This window comes from Orbicella faveolata, unplaced genomic scaffold (genome assembly GCF_042242905.1).
Source record: "Orbicella faveolata isolate gen_17 unplaced genomic scaffold, um_ofav_v1 contig_47, whole genome shotgun sequence".
Taxonomy (NCBI): domain Eukaryota; kingdom Metazoa; phylum Cnidaria; class Anthozoa; order Scleractinia; family Merulinidae; genus Orbicella; species Orbicella faveolata.
In genome coordinates, this window is record NW_028301577.1 from 18,563,987 (window position 1) to 18,585,001 (window position 21,015).

General features: G+C 40.3%; 2 protein-coding genes across 4 annotated transcripts; one reads left to right on the plus strand and one right to left on the minus strand.

The window, feature by feature from the left end:
• Positions 1-202: 202 nt before the first annotated feature.
• LOC110040797 (leucine-zipper-like transcriptional regulator 1) lies at positions 203-17,890 on the minus strand. Of its 3 annotated transcripts, XM_089279913.1 has the most exons (27): positions 17,793-17,889; positions 17,356-17,611; positions 16,152-16,214; positions 15,093-15,149; positions 14,183-14,274; positions 13,905-14,001; positions 13,010-13,093; positions 12,514-12,568; positions 11,568-11,707; positions 10,891-11,037; positions 10,059-10,113; positions 9,825-9,935; positions 9,258-9,350; positions 8,884-8,979; positions 8,134-8,266; positions 7,537-7,595; positions 7,076-7,192; positions 6,103-6,225; positions 5,280-5,328; positions 5,080-5,186; positions 4,575-4,597; positions 3,933-3,984; positions 3,331-3,428; positions 3,034-3,085; positions 1,957-2,010; positions 1,672-1,752; positions 203-1,136 (listed from the first exon to the last, which is right to left on the minus strand). In XM_089279913.1, the coding sequence occupies exons 2-27, from the start codon at positions 17,535-17,537 to the stop codon at positions 1,029-1,031; spliced, it is 2,328 nt and encodes a 775-aa protein (XP_089136039.1). In that variant the 5' UTR covers positions 17,538-17,611; positions 17,793-17,889; the 3' UTR covers positions 203-1,028. The 3 variants fall into 3 exon arrangements, with proteins under 3 accessions (XP_089136039.1, XP_089136037.1, XP_089136038.1); XM_089279911.1 differs by having other exon boundaries at positions 9,825-10,113; positions 17,793-17,890; XM_089279912.1 differs by having other exon boundaries at positions 9,825-10,113; positions 17,356-17,580; positions 17,793-17,863.
• Positions 17,891-17,900: 10 nt separating this feature from the next.
• Positions 17,901-20,851, plus strand: LOC110040758 (CD2 antigen cytoplasmic tail-binding protein 2-like). Its single transcript, XM_020746026.2, has one exon. The coding sequence runs from the start codon at positions 17,961-17,963 to the stop codon at positions 18,999-19,001; it is 1,041 nt and encodes a 346-aa protein (XP_020601685.1). The 5' UTR covers positions 17,901-17,960; the 3' UTR covers positions 19,002-20,851.
• The last annotated feature ends 164 nt before the right edge of the window (positions 20,852-21,015 follow it).

Here is a 21,015-nt window from a genome sequence, read left to right on the forward strand (position 1 = left end):
ATATAAGGTTCATAACGAAGATTAATAGTCTGTTTTCCATATATTAAAATTCCGCTTGGAAATAAGCCGTTAGAGGACACAAACATAGGAACTTGAATGAGCCTGTTTATTCATTTCTCTTGTTTGTGTCTCTAGGTCTAGCTATCAAGCTGAATTTCAACACATCAAAAGTAGCCTAATACCAATGATCAGAAAGCCAGAATCCGAGGTTGAGTCGGTATTTAATAATAACTGATATGTAAAGGTTTAAATGCCTGTTCGGTAGATTACTACACAACATTTATACAGCAGGCTATCTATCATCTGTACAATGCCTTCATAGTTTTTGTAAAAAATTTACATCACACAGCTGCGTATGTGTGAATACCGCTCATCTGTTTGTTACTGGTAGCCGCTTGTAAACAGGTTAAACTGGTAAACAGTCAAACATGGACTCAGTGACAGAATGTGATGCCTCTGCTACTAGTTATAAGCATAAAATGCCTTCAATTTACATTTTGAAAGCGGCAAAATCGGTTAGCAAGGCTCAAGGGTATCATTAACGTTTTCATCAGGAGGGCAACTGGTTTTTACAGGCGGGAAAAACATTTTGAACTGAACTTCCTTATATTAAATAAAACTTTCCTCTAGATGGTCAAATCAGGCGGACAAAATTATCCTCTGAGCCGGTCAATTTGCCCGGTGCCCGACCCTTAATGAAACCCCTGCGGAAAGCTGTCTACAACTTCTTAAAGCAAGGGGGACATTCGCTTCAGTGTTTCTTTCTTCTTCGTTTGCACACTAAGCAAAGTTGCCAACAGTTTCCGGCGTTAAATTTCAACTTCAACTTTCAATGGAATTTCAGTCTCAATCAGCCTCACACTGGGCTCAGTCGCTCATTCTTCCGCCAATTCCCAATAGGAGTAGGCAAGGGAAGGTTTAAATGCCCAGACTACTTCGCATTAGGAGTTCACTTCAAGTGAGAACAATCCCGTCTTGAACACAACGACGCATTCTTCATTTCCACGCAGCTGAAGAATACCATTTCATCACGAGCTAACAGCGATGTTGCAATCTTTTAGATAGTCTGCTATGGCATCCAGAATCTCCAGGAGCAGGTCTCGGCTCAGTCTCCTGAGGTTTGGAGATTTTGCAACCTTCAGTGGGAGAGAGAGGACAAGAAACGAGTCAATGGTTTGGCCGCACTCACTCGAGAGACGTCTTTGATTAAACCCGAAAAATTCCATGCTTATGACGTATCTTCGAGATCCGTGTCACATGTGTCTCTGATTGGTGGTTGGTTGCTTGATTGACACTTCACAGACACTACAGATGACACACGGACCTCTGTAGATTGACGCCAATGATCGGCACGAATCGCTAGAGTTTGGGATGAGAAGCGCGCTGCTTTGCTCATTACTATTTTAGCCATATCGCAATATAGTCGCTTAAATCAAGTCTGTCTTGGTGGCAAATAAGCTCCACTATTATTACTAACTGGAAGAAAGGTACACCGTATTAACTGTTTTGATTTACTCACTCACTCACCCACTCGTGCCCAGTGCAACATCAGACCTCAAGGTTACAGTAACGAGATTTTTTTAACAGGGTTGTTAGTCCTGCGCAAAAAAAACCCAACCGGGAGCACTAGGGTAGTGTCTAGTCTGGCCCCTCTCCACCTGTTTTGATTACCTTTACAAAATGGCCGACAACAAGATCCAGAGCATGTTTCTTCATGTCCGAAGCTCCAATCCTGTGAGCAGCTTCGAGAATCTGACAAAACAGGTAAAGAAAAGTAAAGTATGTTTCTCAGCCTTAGCGAAACCGTTTCACAAATGTCTTATAATCTTTGCCATTGACTCTGATCTTCACGCGAAACATTTTTCTGAAGATGTCCGTATTCATTACTAGAAGCACGTAACATAATAGCATGCTGCAGTCATTACTTAATTGTACAAGCAATATTTGTTTTCTTACCTCGACTACATTTTCAAATGACACGTTCATTTCCAGGTTCTGTTTACAGAAAGCCTACAGGAAGAATAAGAGTTAGTGGCGAGTATAAACAATTTACCGATGACTCATTGAAGCCAAAGAAAGGTCTAAATTCCGGCCAAAAGGAATCACGTGTGATCATGCGTTTTAATAGATTACATTTGGCTACACACGTATCAATCAGAGCCAAATATGCTGTTTTCAAGTAATATATCAAACACGAGAGACAGTGTTTCATCGGGTTATCCAAACACCGAGAAGAGAGTTGAAAATACGACGCGCAGCTGAGTATTTTTGACGAAATTCGAGGTGATTGGATAGCCGATGAAACACTGTCCCGATTGTTTGATATATCTTCTCAATCGAAACAAAAACTAGGAAGTAAACGGAGAAGTAAAATCGTCGAAATCTATGCTAATTAAGACCGGGTATCCAAACCTCCTTCACGGTTGTGATTTTCTTTGTTTTAACTTGATGAATTCCTGATGAGTTTGAGAAATAAGTGGCGTAAAACCAAAACCAAAGTTATCACTCCAGCCAATCACAAAGGACACAGACAATAAGGTGAACCAATCAAAACTTGAAGTAATTACATGCAGCTGACGCAAGGCGCGGGAAAACGAGTGCGAACGATTAATGATTGGGTTTAGTTTTACTTCTGATTGGATGAAAAAGTGGCGCGAGGTTTTTAAGCCGATCGTAAAGCGCAGTTGATGCAAAACAAATTTCTTTTCGACACTCAAATGAAAACCGCTCTATGCTGTTTTTCAATGAATCAGAGGCAACACCAATACCAATCGTGACCTTTTCCGACGCGCGTTTTTCCGCGCTTCCTTCTGGTTGTATGTTTTTCCTTCGAGTTCCCATTGGTTCAGTGTGCTATTATTGGTGCGTTGTGATTGGCTAGGTGTAATTACTTTCATTGATTTCCGTTTTTCAACAGTCACAGAAACTCCTAAAAAAGACAGCTTAAATACAACTAGCACGTTTATGGGTAATTCAGTATCTCCTACTTTAACCGAACTGACAACCTTACACCCTGCTATGAATAATACACACCTGAAGTCGATTGTTGGTGAAGCCAAAGAAGTAAGGAGCAGACAATAGATATCTTGTAAACAGCGTTAAGAGAAACCAAAAACACATTTTTTTTTCCCCACTTGAATTCTGAAAAAGTTCCACTAAAAAGAGACCACCCTCTGGAAAAAAATACACATAACCAGATAACCAAATTTATGCAAAGTATTTCACACAGATTTCGATTAAAATAATTTTCTCCTGGCCATGTTGGCGCCATTTTACTTTACAATGACCAAGGTACAGGTTGTTAGTCAGTAGTATGTCAAGATAGGATACAATGAATCCTCTGGCGGCATGGACACGTCTCCGTGGTAAATATAATGAAGAAGCGAGTTGAAAGCTTCTCGCGAAGGAATCGTCTCCCCAATTGTGATCTGATAAGTAGAAAGAAGATAACAAGAATTAAGGATGAACCTATCCACAAGGTCCATCCTGAGGAAAATTATTTGGCGGTAGGAGGGAGAGAGAAGAGGGAGAAGGGCAGAGTGGATAGGGGAAGGACGGGACGAAAAATACGGGCAAGTTCGATCGTGCACCGCAGGGAGACATGGTCTAACATGTATCACCTGGGACGAAATACTTACAGGCGTGCGTAGGTAGCTTGATTCCGAGAAGATGATAAATCAATACTATCCACAATTCACAGGAAAGACGCCAACGACAACAACAAATTGATTTTGTAGATTAATATTCGCCAAACGACAGGAACCAGTTTGGTAGAGAGGATCACTAACGACGACATTATGAACTCAAGTTTGCTGAGTGGGTATTCTATGCAACACAGAATTCAACGAGAAATCGGTCTCTGTCATTAGTGACACTCGGAGTTCATTAAAAAAAAACCAGTTTTTATCACCGATAAACTGAATTTTACTTACCGTTACCGTATTGTCTTCGGGCATAAATGATCGAAACATTGCCTCAAAGTAACTACAAAGGAAAAAAAAAGAAATATACGACAGCTTGATAACATAATCAAAAGAAGCATATATGGTGTAAATAAAAATACGCGTCTTGGTTGGGAATCGTACTCCCCATTTTTCTAGCCTGCAATGCTGGCGTATTTTGGGCGCGCGAGTGCACATTCTCGTATTAGGCCGCCATCTTGGATTTGGTAACCGTGGAGGGTTGCGGCGAGGGAAACTTCCCGAGGGAGTAGGCATGAAATGGAAAAAATGCGCGAAAAGGAACGGGAAGAGAAAAAAGTGCCCCATTCCCCACCCCTCTCTGCCCCAAGCATCCAATAACAATACAAGATGGCGGCATCGAAATCCTGGTTTAGCGAGCGTCCCGTTCCCAAATAACGCCTGCAATGCAGGCTTCCATTTTTCGTTACCCAAAACTTAGTCTCTTCTTTAGTTTGTCTACGTAACACTAAGCTCTAACTCTCCTTAATGAGTGCCTTACTGAGATATGGCGGCATATCAGAGTAATGTCCCTTTGTTGTATATTTTCTCGTGACCTGTCTACTTGGCAATGTACTGATAATGTAAGGTGAAATTCAATTTTGATCAACTTACCTACACCTTGCAGCCAGGACTGCCTGCAGAGAAAACAAAAAACAGTCAATTCCTGACTCATTTACAACAATTTTAGAACGTACATGAAACAAGTTAAGGCATTCTGCCATCTGAAGAGCAGATTTTTTACAGTCTTAATATGTGTCTGTTGAGAGCACTCCACTTAAGAAATAGAACACATGCACCGTGTTTCTAGCGAGTTTAAGTATAAATCTACTAGCGTTCTATCACGAGTGCCGTTCTCTTATTTACTACGCTACTCACTGTCTATTCTGTTGTAGATAGTGAGTAGCGTGACAGTGAGCGCTTGCTAACAAACTGGCAGCCTGCTTCCTTGAGTGTCTGTTATGAAGATTTAGATTAAAGTTTTGAACGACTAGTAAATTAATGCTAAAACAATTAGATTATTTCCTCTCGATTTCTATGCGTGATAGTTATCCCAACCCCTGTTCCCGCGAATTTCGCAGACTATCAACTCTCAGACAAGAATCCTGACGAAACGTACTTTGTGCGCTCCTATTGGTTCCCCGTCCACAATCAGCGTGATGTCATGGAAGTCCTGGCCGCGCGCCCCCTGGAGGAAGTCCAGCATGTCTTGCTGCAGGGTCTTCTCTGCAAAGTACAAATACACGCGCGATGATTGAATTAAGATAATCAGCGATAGTAAAGCTTCCTCAATTCGAAAGGTGATTTGTTTTAGTGTACCTGGATGCGTAGATCTGCACTGGTTGTCTCCTGGATTATGAACACTCGCCTGAAAAGCAAAGAAAGTATTAATACCACATTTAATTTAAAGATTTACACAAATTTTCGCAGAAACCAAGTACTTTGTCAGGGTTGCCACAGGTCAGGAAATGGTCAGGGGAAAAAAATCTTCAAGGTCAGGGAAAAGTCGGGGAATTTTATTTAGAGTCAGCAAAAATTGACATTTTGAAGAAAAGTCAAGGAAAATTGAAATCATTTAACACGGCTGATTTAACACCATTGAAGGCTGGAAGAAACATTTGGGGTCACTGTGATCACAACGATATTTTTCCTTAACGAAGAAGGAAAATTTATTCTCAAATAATTCATCAAGTTTAAACAAAGGAAATCGTGACCAGGACGGTGTTTTGGATATCTGATCTTAATTAGTATTGATTTTTACGATTTTATTTCTCATTTTCTTCTTAGTTTTAGTTTCGATTGAGAAGATATATCAAACACTCAAGACAGTGTTTGACCACAATTCCAAACACCTCGAAGTTCGTCAAAAATATTCCGCTGCGCGTCGTATTTTCAACTCTCTTCTCGGTGTTTGGAAATGTGGTCAAACAGGGTCTTTCGTATTTGATATATTACTTGAAAACTTACCAGTCTTATTGAACGAGTGGAAAGGACGGCTATAAGTTCAAGCCAGAAGCCGCTACTAAATCTAGATTTTGTAGCTATTTGGTTAGGGAAATTATATTTTTATCAGGGAAAACTCAGGGAATTTTGATGAGTGATGTCTGTGATATGACTGTTTTCCGCAATTTATCACATGTACCTGTGGGACTTGTCGTCTTCTGATGATCTCCACCATGAGTTTTTGTGGCACAGACTCAAAGTTCTTGCTCATGATGATGTTGTTGTAGTTTGCTTCACGGACAATAAAACGAAGACAGAAATCCTGTAGATAACGGAAAAACACAAGGAATCGTTACTCAGTCCGTGGAGACAATAGCGCTTAGACAAACCCATCGCATGCAACCTCACTAGCATTTTGGTCAGGTTTCCCAGAAAATTCAACGATACCCATTCATAAACCGACGAGGAGAGTAATGACCAGGGGCCTGTTTCTCAAAAGCCCCGGAAACCTTTCGGGCCCGAGAAGCCATTTTTAGTTAATCTGTATCTAAAACAGAAAGGTGTATACGCCTGAAACTTCTTGTATGAAGGGAACTGCTGGTCATATTAAGAATATGTAAATAAAACAGCTCTGTAATTATAAGGTTTGAGATTTTGCTACGGCTTTCCGGGTGCGAAAACTTTTCGGGACCTTCGAAAAACGGGCCCCTGGCCCCCAACCAGGATGACTCCACCCGAAGTCCAGCGCACTAATTATTACTCCACCGCGCCTCCATTGATCATCTGGCAAGAAAAAGTAGAATTTCCCAGTGGGAAGTTGATCACGAAGACAGTACGAGCCAAAACCAAATTGAAGGCGAGGTATGACTCAAGCTTTACCCTGGTTATAGCCCGTGAACAGGCTCTCTAGTCGAGTATGGGGCGAAGAGAAAGCGGGAAGAAGAAAGAGGATAGAACTGAGAGAGAGAGGAAGGTAACCCAACACCCACCCCATTCCTCCCTCGGCCACTTCACTCTCACCCAGTTCCTTCCCGACCCTTCCAGCTGCGGTCATACCATTCCAACCGGAGCCTGTTCACAGGTTTTTTATTAGACTCCGGCGCGCTTTGTAGCTCATGTGATTTTACCCCGTGGTCTTTGAGATTCACGACGAACAAGCAAAGCTGTCAAACCTTTAGTGGATCCAGTTGTAGCCGCGCGGCGCTATCCAGTGCCACTAAGACGTTTTCTTGACAAATTGAAGACTCGATGTACTGAACACACAGCGCTTCCAGTGAACCAATCTCAAGCTGTAAAAGGCAAAAACACATAGTTCAGGATTTATTTGGTTATCTTCATCTACTCGACCATTCTGATAATGCGTAAGTTAGATTTCTTGTTTTCCTTCCACTGGATGAATTCAAAATTTCATAAAATGCGAGCCTTTCTCTGACTTTCTACATATTTCAATATATTTCCATTCTCACCTTCGTTGTTTTTGTTGTTGTTGTCCTAACTTGCTAAACACTTTCTGTCATTTGTTGTTTTCCAAAAATATTTTCACTATGTTTTCTATGCTCTAAGTATGTTCTGATCTTTTCAAAACCACCAATGCTAAATAAAGTTGGCACAGTCATTGTACAAACGATTTTACCTTGAGCGCCAACCTGTAAACATCCATGATTAGACTGATCTCCTGTAAACCCTGACAATCTGTTTGAAAAATAATACTGTTTTGTACAGCGCTCTTTACTGGTTCGTTCACACTGTTCGGAGTGGGAGAAATGCGCTGCATTAAAAGGAGTTAGGTCAGGCTGTTTCAGAACATTTTGCGTTTTCTTTGACCCAAAAATCACAACACACCTAAAACTATAGTAAACAAACGAAACACTTGATAATAAGTCTTTTACATGTATAGAAGAACAAAACGGAGCACTACTGAGACAGACTGTCTGAAAATGTCCTGTTAAAAGAGACCTTTCTATTGCGTAGTCAAAACCAACTCCGATCCAGTGAAACAGACAGAGAGCAGAAAAAATTCTTCATCCAGGAAGCACGTTGTCTAGTTGGTTGTTGCTTGTTTTTGCGCGCAAGATTAACAACCAATGAGGAACGCTAAACGGACATCACCCACAGCGCAATGTCATTTTCGTCGTGAATTTCAGTCGACTTTCTCTCTTCGTAACGTTTGCGCATAAGACGCAAACATTTTCTAGAGATTTCACACAACGATGGAATGACAAATGCTCACCTTTCACCAAGGGGAATATACAGTCTGTATACATGTAGCGAAGTGCGACTGCGAAAGACTGGACTTCAGCTTCGGGCAGCTTCACTTGCAGTTTCTCCTTGACCTGATTCTGTTGTCTGTCTTCAATTGGTCTCTGAGGGTGCACACAATTAAAATTAGAAACTCTAGGATGTTTCAAGAGTTACTAGAAAACTACGATGGAAGAAATGCAAAAAGCTAGTAATGCCCGCAGTGAACGCGACGGAGAATATTAGAGGGAGTGTTTCATTTTCAGTTATCTTGCACTCACAAATCTTTTTGTGAAAAGTCGTTCGAACTGATTCATGCTAACTTGATCCTGATTGTCACTAGACTGGAGATTCGATCAGAGACATTTTTTTTCGAGAGTACACCTTTGATGAACCAGGTTCTCCCACAAGCTCGTAGATGGAAAAGTCGCAAACTTAAGTGATTGTCTTCAGATCCTCCAACAAAATCGTAATCACCTCTCTCTGTTCTTCTTTGGCACTAAACAAGAAAACCGAAGGGACACAACCTGCATTTATAAAGCGTAAGTGTACAGGAGATTGAACTAGATACTTCCATACGGGAAAAGATGAGGAATCAGGCAGAGGTGCAAAGGATGGCCCTGACATTTCTCTTGGCTGTCAAAGATGAGCATTATTTTCGACTGCGTACAAAACTCTCCTGTCTTGAAGATTTCGCATTATCTACTACACTCTAAAACAGTTTAAAGAACGATTGTCTAACCTGTGATGATCTTTCACGTGCTCGCAACAACTGTGTTCTCAACCAAGGCGACCTGGCCGCAACAAAGGCCGCGTGAGACGGGAATCGAGTTTCTTCCTGCAAGTACATAACAACCATGGTCACACATTGACAGACGGTTTAGCACAAGAGAATACGTGTTGAAAACCCGGCGAGAGTCGCGAGCGGTAGTGTGACTGCCGCTGGACAACGTTTTTGTTGATTCTAAACCAAGCTGGTGTGCGTTCTTCTCCGTTACGCAGCCACATAATAATTTTAAAAAAAAAATCAGAATGCACACATGTAGAACTGTAGAACTACTACGTTGCACGGGACTAGAATTAATATTAGATTAGTAGCACCACCATTTCACTTACTTCACCCACAAGGAAAACCATGTCACAGAACTGTTTGCTGTCCAGTAAGCGACCAAAATCACCTCTGAGTGTGCACCGAGGATAACTTGCCAACTGTACAAAAAGTCAAAGTCAGCTTCCACGTACAAATTCTCCCTTTACTGGGCTCCATACCCTTTCTACAGCACTAGTTATAAGAAATTAGATGATGGTCACTTCTGGTCCTAAATTACAACGATTTTATTAAGTGTAGATGTTTGTGTGAAGCCACATTGATAGATTTAATTATAAGTACTTGGGTCAAGCAAACTTTTTTTATATATAATTATAGCCTTTTGAGCAGTTTGCTGCATGCAAGCTCTCAGAATTTGGTGGAGGGTGTGAAATAACTGATTCAGTAAGTTCGTGTTCTATTGGGATCAACCGTTTTCAACCGACACCGGTTTGGGCTGATGGGGTTGGCATTTCTCAATAGGACACTTTTCCAATCGTTTTCGGTTGAACGCGGTACCACCTAGAAGTGACAACTTATTTTGAAAATTGAAATACACGTGATCATCACTCCTTGTAAGTGTAGTGTAGTTTTACCTGAAATCTGTACAGTTCACTGCTTCGTACATTGTTATCAACAGTTCCGCCAAATATGTACATTTCGTTGTTAATAACGTCTACGTCATGAAAAAGGCGTCCTGATGGAACCTGCGGAGAAATAACACACAGAAGTGCAAAATTCATCGCCAAAATGAAGTTCACAACTTTAGAATATTGTTTGATGAACAAACTACGAACAACGTTATTTAGACTGCGATCCAAATACCTTACCTCACTATCTTGTGCTGGCTGAACAACTTCCCATGATTTGTCGTCAAGAGAGAACCTCAAAAAAGCGGGAACAGTGAATACGTTAACTTTGTAGCGCTGTAACACACCGGTGTCAGAATAAGCAAGCAAGTTTTATTCGAGAGTTACGGTCACACGAGTGAAAGAAATGTCTCCAGCCAGATTCAATGTGAACATGAATATGACAAGTGCAGATTTGGAAACGACTTTCAAGACGAGGTTCTTGTTGCTTCCGCAACAACAAAGTCCTCAGATCTGTAATGTTCAGTAACTAATTTCAGCTAGTGAATCTGAAGAGACCAAGCTGCTTCAGACTCTTTTTCCGTACCGTTTTCGCTCGCTAAAAGTTTGAATTCTTATCAAGGTTTCGACAACTTTGTTAGATTTCCAAATTTCGCAGCCAATCAAGGTACAACAACCACGCCGACACGTACATGTTTCTAGCATGTTTGTTCCACAGACTAACTTGGTTTGGATGACCACACAAAGGCAAGCCCAACAACTACATGTAATAAAAAACAAATCTAACAGCAAAGCGGATTGGTGCATTTTAGAAAGTTTGAGAGGGAACAAAGAAAACCTCTACAAGTCACTTTTTTGAGCATCATTTCGCTAGTAAACCCTATATGACATGCCCCCTAACGCCTTCGCGAAGCTTGACACACTCTATACAGTTATGTAAGAAATGTTATGGGTAATGCAATCCTAACGTCTTTTTTTGTTTCTTTTTCGTCCTTTTCAGTTGGATTAATTGTGGTAAATTTCAAACGTCGTGATGGGAAGACCAAAATTAATAAAACTAAATTGACTCTACCTGTAGAGATCCGACGGTAAAGTGTTATCTGCTACTCCACCAAACACGTACAAATACCGATCAAACGCCACCATGCTGTGACCATAACGCCGCTGAGGGGGCGCGGGCGAACCACGCAACAAATGCGCTGACGGAATACGAGTCCATCTGGTGAAAAAACAGGCACGCAACGCGTGCATGAGGTGTCAACCTGACTTTGAAGTGTTTAGTCAAGTGCACCTACCTACAGTAAGTGCAATTACTGCACATACCCGGGGAAAATAAGCTTGCCCTCAACCGCTGAGCGAAGAACAAAAACTTACAAAAGACAGTGGTGTAGATCACCCCTAAATGCACCTTGCAAGTTAACAGTCTGGTTCTAATTCCACTTTGAAAAAAAGAATCACAGTAATCTCCATCTCTTGATCTTTCTCTCTTGCTTTACTCTAATCCCTTACTACTATTTGCTTTTCAAAGAGTGCTACAAAGAAAAATGCCAGTTTAGGAAGCTAAAGTTTATGTGGAAAAGCATTGTAAACCTACAATGCAAAAATTAATATGTCAGCATTTATTCTGCGGTTGACAATCATAAACAGCTGTTTTAAAACTTATGTCTTCTCAGTTAGGTTATCAGTTCTTAGCCAGTTCCAAGTAAACAGCTACACGGCAGTTCCTAAAATAAAGTTTGTCATTTTCACCTTTGGTCCAGAAAATTGAACTCAAACATGTCATTAGTGATCTTGGCTCCACTTTGTCCAGAGAACACAAACATGCTGTCCCTAACCACAGCAACAGGAAAGTTACAGCATGTAGGAGGTCTATCACCTGACTGCTGAACCTGACAGACACAGATGATTATTGTTAGTAGAATTCTACTAGTATACTAATGCAAATGCTGCAATCTGATTGGCTGAGCTACTCGTATAACTATCAGCCATTAGAGTGCAGTAGCTGTCGGTCGTTCACAAAATGCGACGTTTTTATCGTTTTTTCCGAACTTTTGGAAGAAAGTTTAGATTAAATGGGTAATTATATTCCTGAGAAGACAAAAAGAAGGACATAAACGGGTTCTTGACTTTAAAAACTTGAGATTATTGAAAAAACTGGTGCGCGCACGTAAACAACTGCAAATTTACCAAGGACAATTCAGTACATACGATGCTGTTACAGTGTAAAGTTCAATGATGCGTCGAAAAATATTTGGAAACCACTATCTGCGTTAATTTAAGTTAGAATCTTAATAATTAACAATTAGATTATGAGCTCTCGATTTCTATGAGGTGATAGTTGATTCGGCCTTTGGCCTCAACAACTATCACCTCATAGAAATCGAGAGCTCATAATCTTATTGTTAATTATAAGACAACCTTGACCACTACTATATTGTTACGTGAATAAGTCTTGATGATGACGAGTTGAGTTATGGTACCAGTGTGCCAAAAGGGAGGCTAGGTTAGGTTATCCACTCCCAGCTACTGAGCAGCACTTTCATGTGACACTGCTAATCATGCTATACAAGATTTAAGTTTATTTTTTAAATGTAGGCCATATGGGACAAAGTGTGATGCTGTTTGTTACAAAGAATGCACAATGTTGAAGGTTGGTTGAAAGTTGTAAATCTACACAAACAAAAAGATTATTTACCTCTTGCCATCGTGGGTTGAGGTCTGTCAAGCAAATGGTCCAAAGATCGTCCAACCTACAACAGAAATGTACCATTTTGTGGCTGTTTCCTTGTATCTAGTTCTGCAGTTAGAAGTTTTGTGACTTTAAGAAAAGACATGTATGTTGTCACTTAGCCAGGTATTGTAAACTGATGCTTATCAGCCCTGGGCTTATCAACAGAGGGACTTATATCCAGGGAGGCTTATAGGCAAAATAAAGAAAACCAATTCGAAATGAGCTAAAGCATTGCTGATTGAAATACAATTTTCACACTTCTAACAGTGGTTTTTTTATTATAATAATTAAGGTTTAAAACATCATAATGAATCAAATTCATTTCACTTTAAACTGGCGGGGGGGGGGGGGGCGTTAAATCATGGGGAGCTTATAGTGGAAAGTAATGTTTTGTTTACAGTTAGATGGGCTTATAAGCAGGAGGGCTTAGTTTATGTTATATGCATGAACACGTACGTACCTTTTGTTACCATCATAGCCAGCAAAGATCCACAAGTTGTTCTTGTAAATTGCTGCACCATGGGCAGATCTTGCAGGAGGCAATCTACATGCAAAAAGAAGGAATTATCGCATGGACATTAAACTGCAGATCTTTTCTTTTAAACGTTTAGTTACCTACTGAGCTTTTAAAATTAATAATGGTAATAGGACTGAGTGGAGTCTAATACGGTTTGTAATCATATGAGTGATTAACAAAATCGGACAGCCGCGAAGCGGGAGTCCGATTTGTTAATCACGAGTATGATTACAGACTGAATTGGATGACATGATGTCAAAACTATGACAAAATTCACGAAACGAACAAACCATCGATTGAGCACTGAACAATTTTAAAACGTTGTTATGAATGCTGAAAAACCCAGCAGTTTACTCAACAAAGTGCACCGCAACAGCGCACGCAAAATGACGCGTACTGTCCAATTACAAGCATGACGCGTACACTGTCCAATTAGTGCTCAAATCGGGCTGCTGAAAGCCAGTCACATTCGAAAATTTTGTTATAGTTTTGATTAATCAAATAAACTGAGCAAAACGTTTATGAATTTGGAGATAAACTTAATAAAAATATATTAAGACATAAGAATTCATGTACATGTAACATTTGAAAGCTGATCATAACTCAAACATTGGTCAATTTCACTAACAGATCTGCAGTCAAGAACTGCCAAAGGGTTTATAAAAGACAAAAATTTTACAAAAACTCTGCTATTAAAGCCTCAGCGTTTTAGATTTCTCTGAAATGATAACAGTGCAAGTAGAAATCTGGTATGGCACGCATCACTGTAAATATAACTCTAATATCATAATGGTTACTCTGAGGATCAGTCAGTGAGAATCAGAAAATATCGGCAAACCTTCCTTCCATCCGCCACTCGGTCCACTGTCCAGTGTTGAACTTGTATTCAAACAAGTCATTCTTGTTTTGAAGGTTAGAGTTTGAGTAAAGATCACCTGTAGTCAAAATTGTATCAAGTAATAAATCGATGTTACTCAACACTCCTGTAAGTGATTGAAGAAACAAGTACATGTACTTGAAGGTCAGTGAGTCAATGTTTACGTCCATGTCACTGGCATATCAAGAGGTCAAATTAAAAACATAAATGGAAACACGCCAGAGAAGCGTTAACTATACCAGTGAATCCTCCAAACACCAGCATGTTGGATCCAAAGATGACAGCTGAGTGGTGATACCGAGGAGCAGGTGGGGCACCTTTGGTTACAGCTCTGAAAAATTGAGACAGGTTATCATTTCTATGCATACATTGTATATGATGCACTGTGGACACACAATACTATCTGTAGATACCGGTATTTTAATTTTCATAACAAAACACTCATGTAGCATAACAAATAAGTGATGTTTGTAGAGAAAGTATATAACCCATAACAGATCAAATAAAAATATCAGTTAACAGTACTTCAGCATTTATTGTGGAGGGAATGTGGTGGCCTAACAGTTGATGCACTGGAATCAAGATTGAGTAGTCTGGGTTTATGCCCTTGCCATGGTCATTGTGTTGTGTTCTTGAGCAAGACACTTTCACACTGCCTGTCTCCACCCAGGTGTACAAAAGGAGGTATCCAGTGGACTTTGAGCTAAGGGGGGAAGGGGGGGGGGGGTGTTTTACTTGCCCTGCTGGCTTTTCTTCCTTCAGTCATTTCTTCTTTTTCCACCCAAAATAAGGGGGGGCCCTCCATTAGATCCACCACTGGTATCCCTGCAGTGAACTAGCATCACAGGGCTTCAGATAAGTTTTCAAGGCAGTGTGCCAACACTGAAAGAATTACTAAAACAATGGATCAACTCCCACTGCTCCTACCAAATCATTATAAATTTATTTAATATTTATTTGTCGGGTCATGCAGCTGGCCTTGTAGGATGTTTTACCTGAAATCCCTCACTTATCATCACATTTCAGGGAGGAGTAGAATTGCCCGTACTCCTGCGGTTGCCTCATGCTAGGGAACCTGGCAATGGTCAGATAGGGCCACTTGGCTCAAACAAAGACTTAAACAATAGCATTTAATACTTTAAGCTATACCTGCTCCATGAATTGTCTTTGATGTCAAACCTCAACATGTCATTCAACATTCTCTTCCTGTAAATTCAGCAAAACAAATCTTCATGAAGCATTTACAGTGCTTAAGAAATAATGTTCATGATATATCAGGGCATGACTTGTGCTCTTTTAAATCTCTATTTAGACCAGTCACATAGTACTAAATTGAATTTGGTTGGACACTAATGTAATTTGCACCCACGAATAATCTGATGAATCTATCTTTAGCAATACAAGAAGTAATACATGTGCTTAAAGTAACACATTTATAAAGGTTTGTATGGGAACGCAACAGTTTTGCTTGAAAAGTCAATTATTTCAATCCATATTTTGGCCGCCTGTGCATTGATCAGTATCATTTGTGATTTTTAACATACCGTAAATCTTCGAATTAGCGTCCCCCCTCGAATAAGCACCCCCTTCGAATAAGTACCCCCCTATCGGCTGAAATTTAAAATAAGCGCCCCCTCCCCTCCCCCCATTTTGTGGGCGAGTAATGAGACAACAATGTATAGTTTTCGTCATGTAGAGCTTAGATTTTTACATTGTTTCAGTTTGTGAACTCGTTAAGTGAACACGTTGAACACTTTAAGTATTAACAGTGCCGCGATTTAAACTTTAGGATCAGCTTTTTATGTCAATAAACAGTTCATGTTGTTGGTTACGTGCAGATGATGTATTAAAAAAAATGATCATGTCAGGCCACGATTTCGGAAAAATTAAATAAGTGCCCCCCCTCGAATAAGCAACCCCCATCTTCTCCTAAATTTGAAATAAGCGCCCCGCGTGCTAATTCGAGGATTTACGTGTACGGTATATAATTTTCAAAGCAAACATGGTCTAGGAACAAGATCTCGCAACCAAAACCTGTCATTTTGGTACTTGGTCATGTCATGTGTACATGATGTAAAAATAGTTGGACAATTCCACAAATTTGGTTGAACAATGTTTGATGACCAGCTGTTATTTCCAGTACTGATTTAAAAAATTCTTTGAGCCAATTTGAAAGCCATGAAACACTTAAAATCAATTGTCACCTACCCATTGTCTCCACCAAACACGTACAAGGCATCATTCCATGCAACAAGAGTATGCTTGCTGCGTCTGGAAATGAAAAAAGATGGAGTTAAAAATGTGTGTTTCCAAATGACACTTTTTCTTTTAGTACAGTTTGCAGAGACCTACAATCCATTGTGATCATAGATCTGAGGTCTCCCTTTGCCACATGAAATTATAGTGGCCATTTGACCTACCGGTACTCATATGATCTCACCAAACACACAAGACTGGGGGACTGTAAACCATTGATGAGTTATCACAGACCAGGAAATCTGGTGTACGTAAAGTCCATTTCATCATAATGTACTGATCAACATGCCCTCCCCTCCCTCCAGGGCATACTCTGGGCATTCGACCAGTTCACACACCACAAGGGGGAGATTTCATATCTGTTGTGGATATTAGGGTGGGATATATGTTTGACATATATGGAAAGGGGTAGGGAGAGATTTGAACAAGTTACCTTAGAATTATGGTGAAGCTACCAGGTATCAAGAGTTATCCCCAGAGTGGAGGGAGATGTATATGAAAAGGTTGCGGATGCCTGTTGGAAAATTGTTATAAATTACTAGCCCAAGGAGTCCAGTCTGGGGATGGATCAAGATTTATTTGACCCCTAAAAGATGCCACTTAAAATTGAATAGGCTTGATTACCAGCCACTGTTCAGGAAAGGAGCCTGCTCTAATTGACTGGACTCCAGAGACCAGCAGAAATCAAGCATAAAAACAGAAATAAAAGTGTTTTTCATTATCATACCCCTAAGAGAGACGACAAGCATCCCAAACCTTTTCATATCGGAGCCCCGCCCCCCCTTCCCCCCCCTCCCCCACTCCAGGAAGTTAACACCATTCTTTGAATATATTGTGGATTAGACGTATCAAGGACTAAACAGTTTGTGCTGCACTGTTTGTTTCAAGGTAAACATGAAGTTCTGGTTGCCCGGATGGGGGAGGATGTGGAAGTTTTCCAATTAAGTCAGATGCATGTGTACTCTTTTTGATTTTTGAATCAGAAATCAGTCACTTTTTTGTTATGACTATACTGTGAACCAACAAACCAATGGACTTCAGTAAGCTCATTTTTGATTGGGTTTGACTGATCGACTTTTCTGAGTGCAATTTTCGCAATGTCAGCAAAAGAAGAATTATTTCAATATTTCTTAATGAAATTTCCCTGCTTTTATACCTTGCTCCCACAAATTCGTCACATTCTGGCATTCCCTTCCATCTGTTGACTCTCTCGTAGCGTCCGAAGTCAAGCGAAAGTGAATCGATAGCCTCCATATCGCCATCAATTTCAAAAGGTCGGAGAGTAGGACTGCAGTGACTTCCGGTAGCCATTTTGAATCCGTGAGACACATTCAGCATAAAATGGCTGGCCTCTGACCGATCCAATCCCTTAGCACCCTGTCTTTAGGGTGACAAAATACATATCTTTATGACTGAAACAAACCAAAAAAACCTTAGAACTTTAACCTCTGTGTTTTTCTTAACATTTGAATTGCGCTTAGAACTAAGCTACTAAGTGGTCACAGTGTAAGAGCGATTATACTTATATCCTTTGGTAACAGCGTAAAATAAACAATTTAAAACGAACTAATGAAGAAGTCGATTAAACCTTACCAGTGCAGATCACTGAATATTATTTTTCGGCTGGGATATTCATTGTTTTCCTTTCTTCCCGGCCCCGCACAAGATCTGACAGGAAAGCACGTGACCAAACATCACACAAGGCTCGAGGAGGTCTGGTCCCAAATTTGATTTGTCGCCATTAATGCTAAGCTTTGCACGATGTCGAAACGTAAAGTTCAGTTTGCTGAGAAAGATGGAGAAGAAATTCAAGGAGAATCTTCTTTGGGTCGAGTCAAAGCACACTCTTTGGACAGCGATGAAGAGGGTGATGATGACGATGGAGTTAAAGACGACGAAAAGTATGTCCTACGAGAAGAGGATTTGGAAGGTCAAGAAGACGCAACGATCGACTTCGACGAAGGAATCAAAATTACACCGTTCAATTTGAAGGAGGAAATGGAGGAAGGCCACTTTGATGCAGAGGGAAATTACTTTGAGAAGAAAGAGGAGGTGATTCGTGATGAGTGGCTGGATTCGCTGGACTGGGTGAAAGTCAAAGAACGAGGTGATCAGTTTCGGAAGTACATCAGCGATGATGAAAGCAAATTTGAAGACGCCGATGAACCAGCCGATCAAATTAACAAAATGAAAGAGATTTTAGGCATAGTATTACCTGGGGAAACAATCTTGAAAGCGCTCAGACGTCTTGGTGGAAAGGAAAGTGGTCGCGGAAAAAGTTCGTCTGCTAGTGCACGCTGGCAGCTGAAGGCGAAGAAAGCAAAAGTTTCCGGGGATAACAGCGAACATCCTGCTTCAGAGGAAGATAAACAAACACTTTTAAAACTTACCGAGCTGGCGGACCATCTGCTTCAAGCAGGGAACTTCAGCATATATCAAGATACATATGAGAAGTTGGCGCACAAAGTCAAATCTATGGAGGAAAGTCTGAAAGAAGCAGACGAAGATGATGCCCTGGAGGTTGCTTTTAGACAGGGGGGAGGAGAGGGTGATGGAGCAGCCATGGAGACAGAAAGTTCTGACACTGCTAAAACAGAAACAGCCAATGAAGATGAAGTGTATTGGCAATACAAGTGGGAAAACACAAAAAATGCAACTGTGTATGGACCATACTCATCAACTTATATGTTGATTTGGAATGATCAGGGATGTTTTGGAGATGGAGTGTGGGTGCGAAAAGTTGGGGAAGATGAGGGACCATTTTATAACTCGAAACGTATAGACTTCGAACTCTACACCTAAAGCTCAAAATTTTACATTCACTGGTTTCCATTGTAGTGGTAAAATACAAGACAAGAGTCATTTCTTGTCAAAATTCATGGATGCTATGTCCTGCAAGAGGTTTTGGACGGAAAACCATCTGCGAAACAGTTCTTTTCAATCCTTCAAGATGCATTTATCATTGTGTTCCTTGCAAATAAGCAGGACACATGAAGCACCCATAAGTAACGGCAAGCATGTCACCTTTTTTGAAATGCTATATTTTGAACGAATAAAAAAGTGTAAACAACTCTTCTACAGTATAGAACAGGGAGGTAGAAAAATATTAGAGAAAATAGCTGGGAACTTGCTTTTATTCAGAATCTTTCAGCATAGATCTTGGATAGTTGCCTCCCAGGGAATAAACTGTCTTATTTCCCAGGCTGCTGGTAAAGGTACAGCGCTAAATTTTAGGTGCAAAATGGTGGTCATCTAAATTTGTAACAATTATGCTTGGTGTCCGGTCACTCATCTGATCGCTTGTCCAGTCACTTGCTCTGTATTGAGATAACTCAGCATTAGTCTGCTCCCACAAAATGTTAGATGATGCCACACAGAAGTGACTTCACTCTCAAAAGAAGTGACTTTGTTCCACAGAAAAGTAACTGCTCTTAAGATATATTCCAAGATTCTGAGTAGCAATAAGATAGAAACAATGCCAGAAAACCTGAAGGTAACAAAATAAATGGGGGTCTTGCATTTCAAAACACTATGTTAAAAATATAGAATTTGTAAATGATTATCCGTACCCCAAACAAGCTGTGCAGAGTTGTTGTGTATCAAAAACTGGTTATCTAACAGATGGGTAGATTGTTGTCTTGTCTAGTTCAAAGTGTGATACTCTTGCATATATTGCTTGTGCATGTGCAAGTTATTTTATAAATACACAGAAGATACAGTGCAGAACACCCAGTGGGCATATACATGTAATGTTTTAGTTGGAAGAGGAAGTACAGCCAATGAGAAGAGCCTTTAGCACACAATAAGTGGAAGATCCAGAAGTACACATACTTTCTTGCCCCAAGAAGAACCTCCCCCCATGCAGACATCAGTTTTGCAATGAAAGTGGGAGTAGGAGGGTGTAGTTCCCCCAGGTTTACTACTGATCTGATAGTAACTCAAACTTGTCCAAAAAGCAAGCTGAAAGCACTTTGCTTTGATGAAGGCTTAACACACTAAACATCAGCTTAATAAACTCGCTACAGCTGTTAACTTCAAGGTGATAAAGGTAAATTAGCTACAGTCACAAAATGATCAGGAATTTGCCTAGTTTCGTGTGCCTCACTCGGCTTAAAACCTTGACATGCTGTACTTACACAACAAGACCAAGAGTTAATGTCCAGGCACTAGGCTATGTTCAGCTCTCTCTCAGGCCTTAAACATCAAATTGATTCTACAATAGCAATTTTGCATGTCGGAAATATCAAGGAGATTTTGAAAAAAGGGGGAACAATAAAGTTGCCAAATTACGTTTTATTATAATTGTACTTAAGACTGTGAGGGTTATTCTATTACCCTGATAATGCCAGAAAAGAAGATTTTGAGAAGAATAACACAATGGCCATACATCCATAACCCAACTACAACAAATTTACATCCCGAGAGTAAGATCACTTGAGTCTGCAAACTGTTAACATTTCATAGATCAATATTTTGCAAACAAAGTTCAGTTTGAAATGATCACGTAGGATTCCTATGCAAACAACAAATTCAGGCCGTCTGCTAATTCAGGATAATACAACTTTAATTAACCTAACACTGATAACAACTATCTGATAATATGTTTTGGAGGTAAATTAAACAACTTTTTAACTCTGTAGGAAACAACCAAAGATTGAAATTTTCATATTGGCAAGAATTGGGAGGAGGGGGGAGAGGCAGGGGAGAGAGTAATTGGAAGAGTAATTCTTGAGGGATGTTTTGAAGCCCTTCTTATATTCAAAGACTTCTCAAGACTGTGAGACCTTGTGCCAGCCAAATACAAATGTCTGTCATA

Coding starts and splice junctions, on each gene's coding strand:
- LOC110040797 (XM_089279911.1), bottom strand. CDS start 17,537: ATGCTGAATGTGTCTCACGGATTCAAAATGGCTACCGGAAGTCACTGC. Junction 14,002..14,182: donor GGTGTTTGGAGGATTCACTG/GTATAGTTAACG, acceptor TTTTGACTACAG/GTGATCTTTACTCAAACTCT. Junction 3,429..3,932: donor CCGAAGACAATACGGTAACG/GTAAGTAAAATT, acceptor TCTACTTATCAG/ATCACAATTGGGGAGACGAT.
- LOC110040758 (XM_020746026.2), top strand. CDS start 17,961: ATGTCGAAACGTAAAGTTCAGTTTGCTGAGAAAGATGGAGAAGAAATT.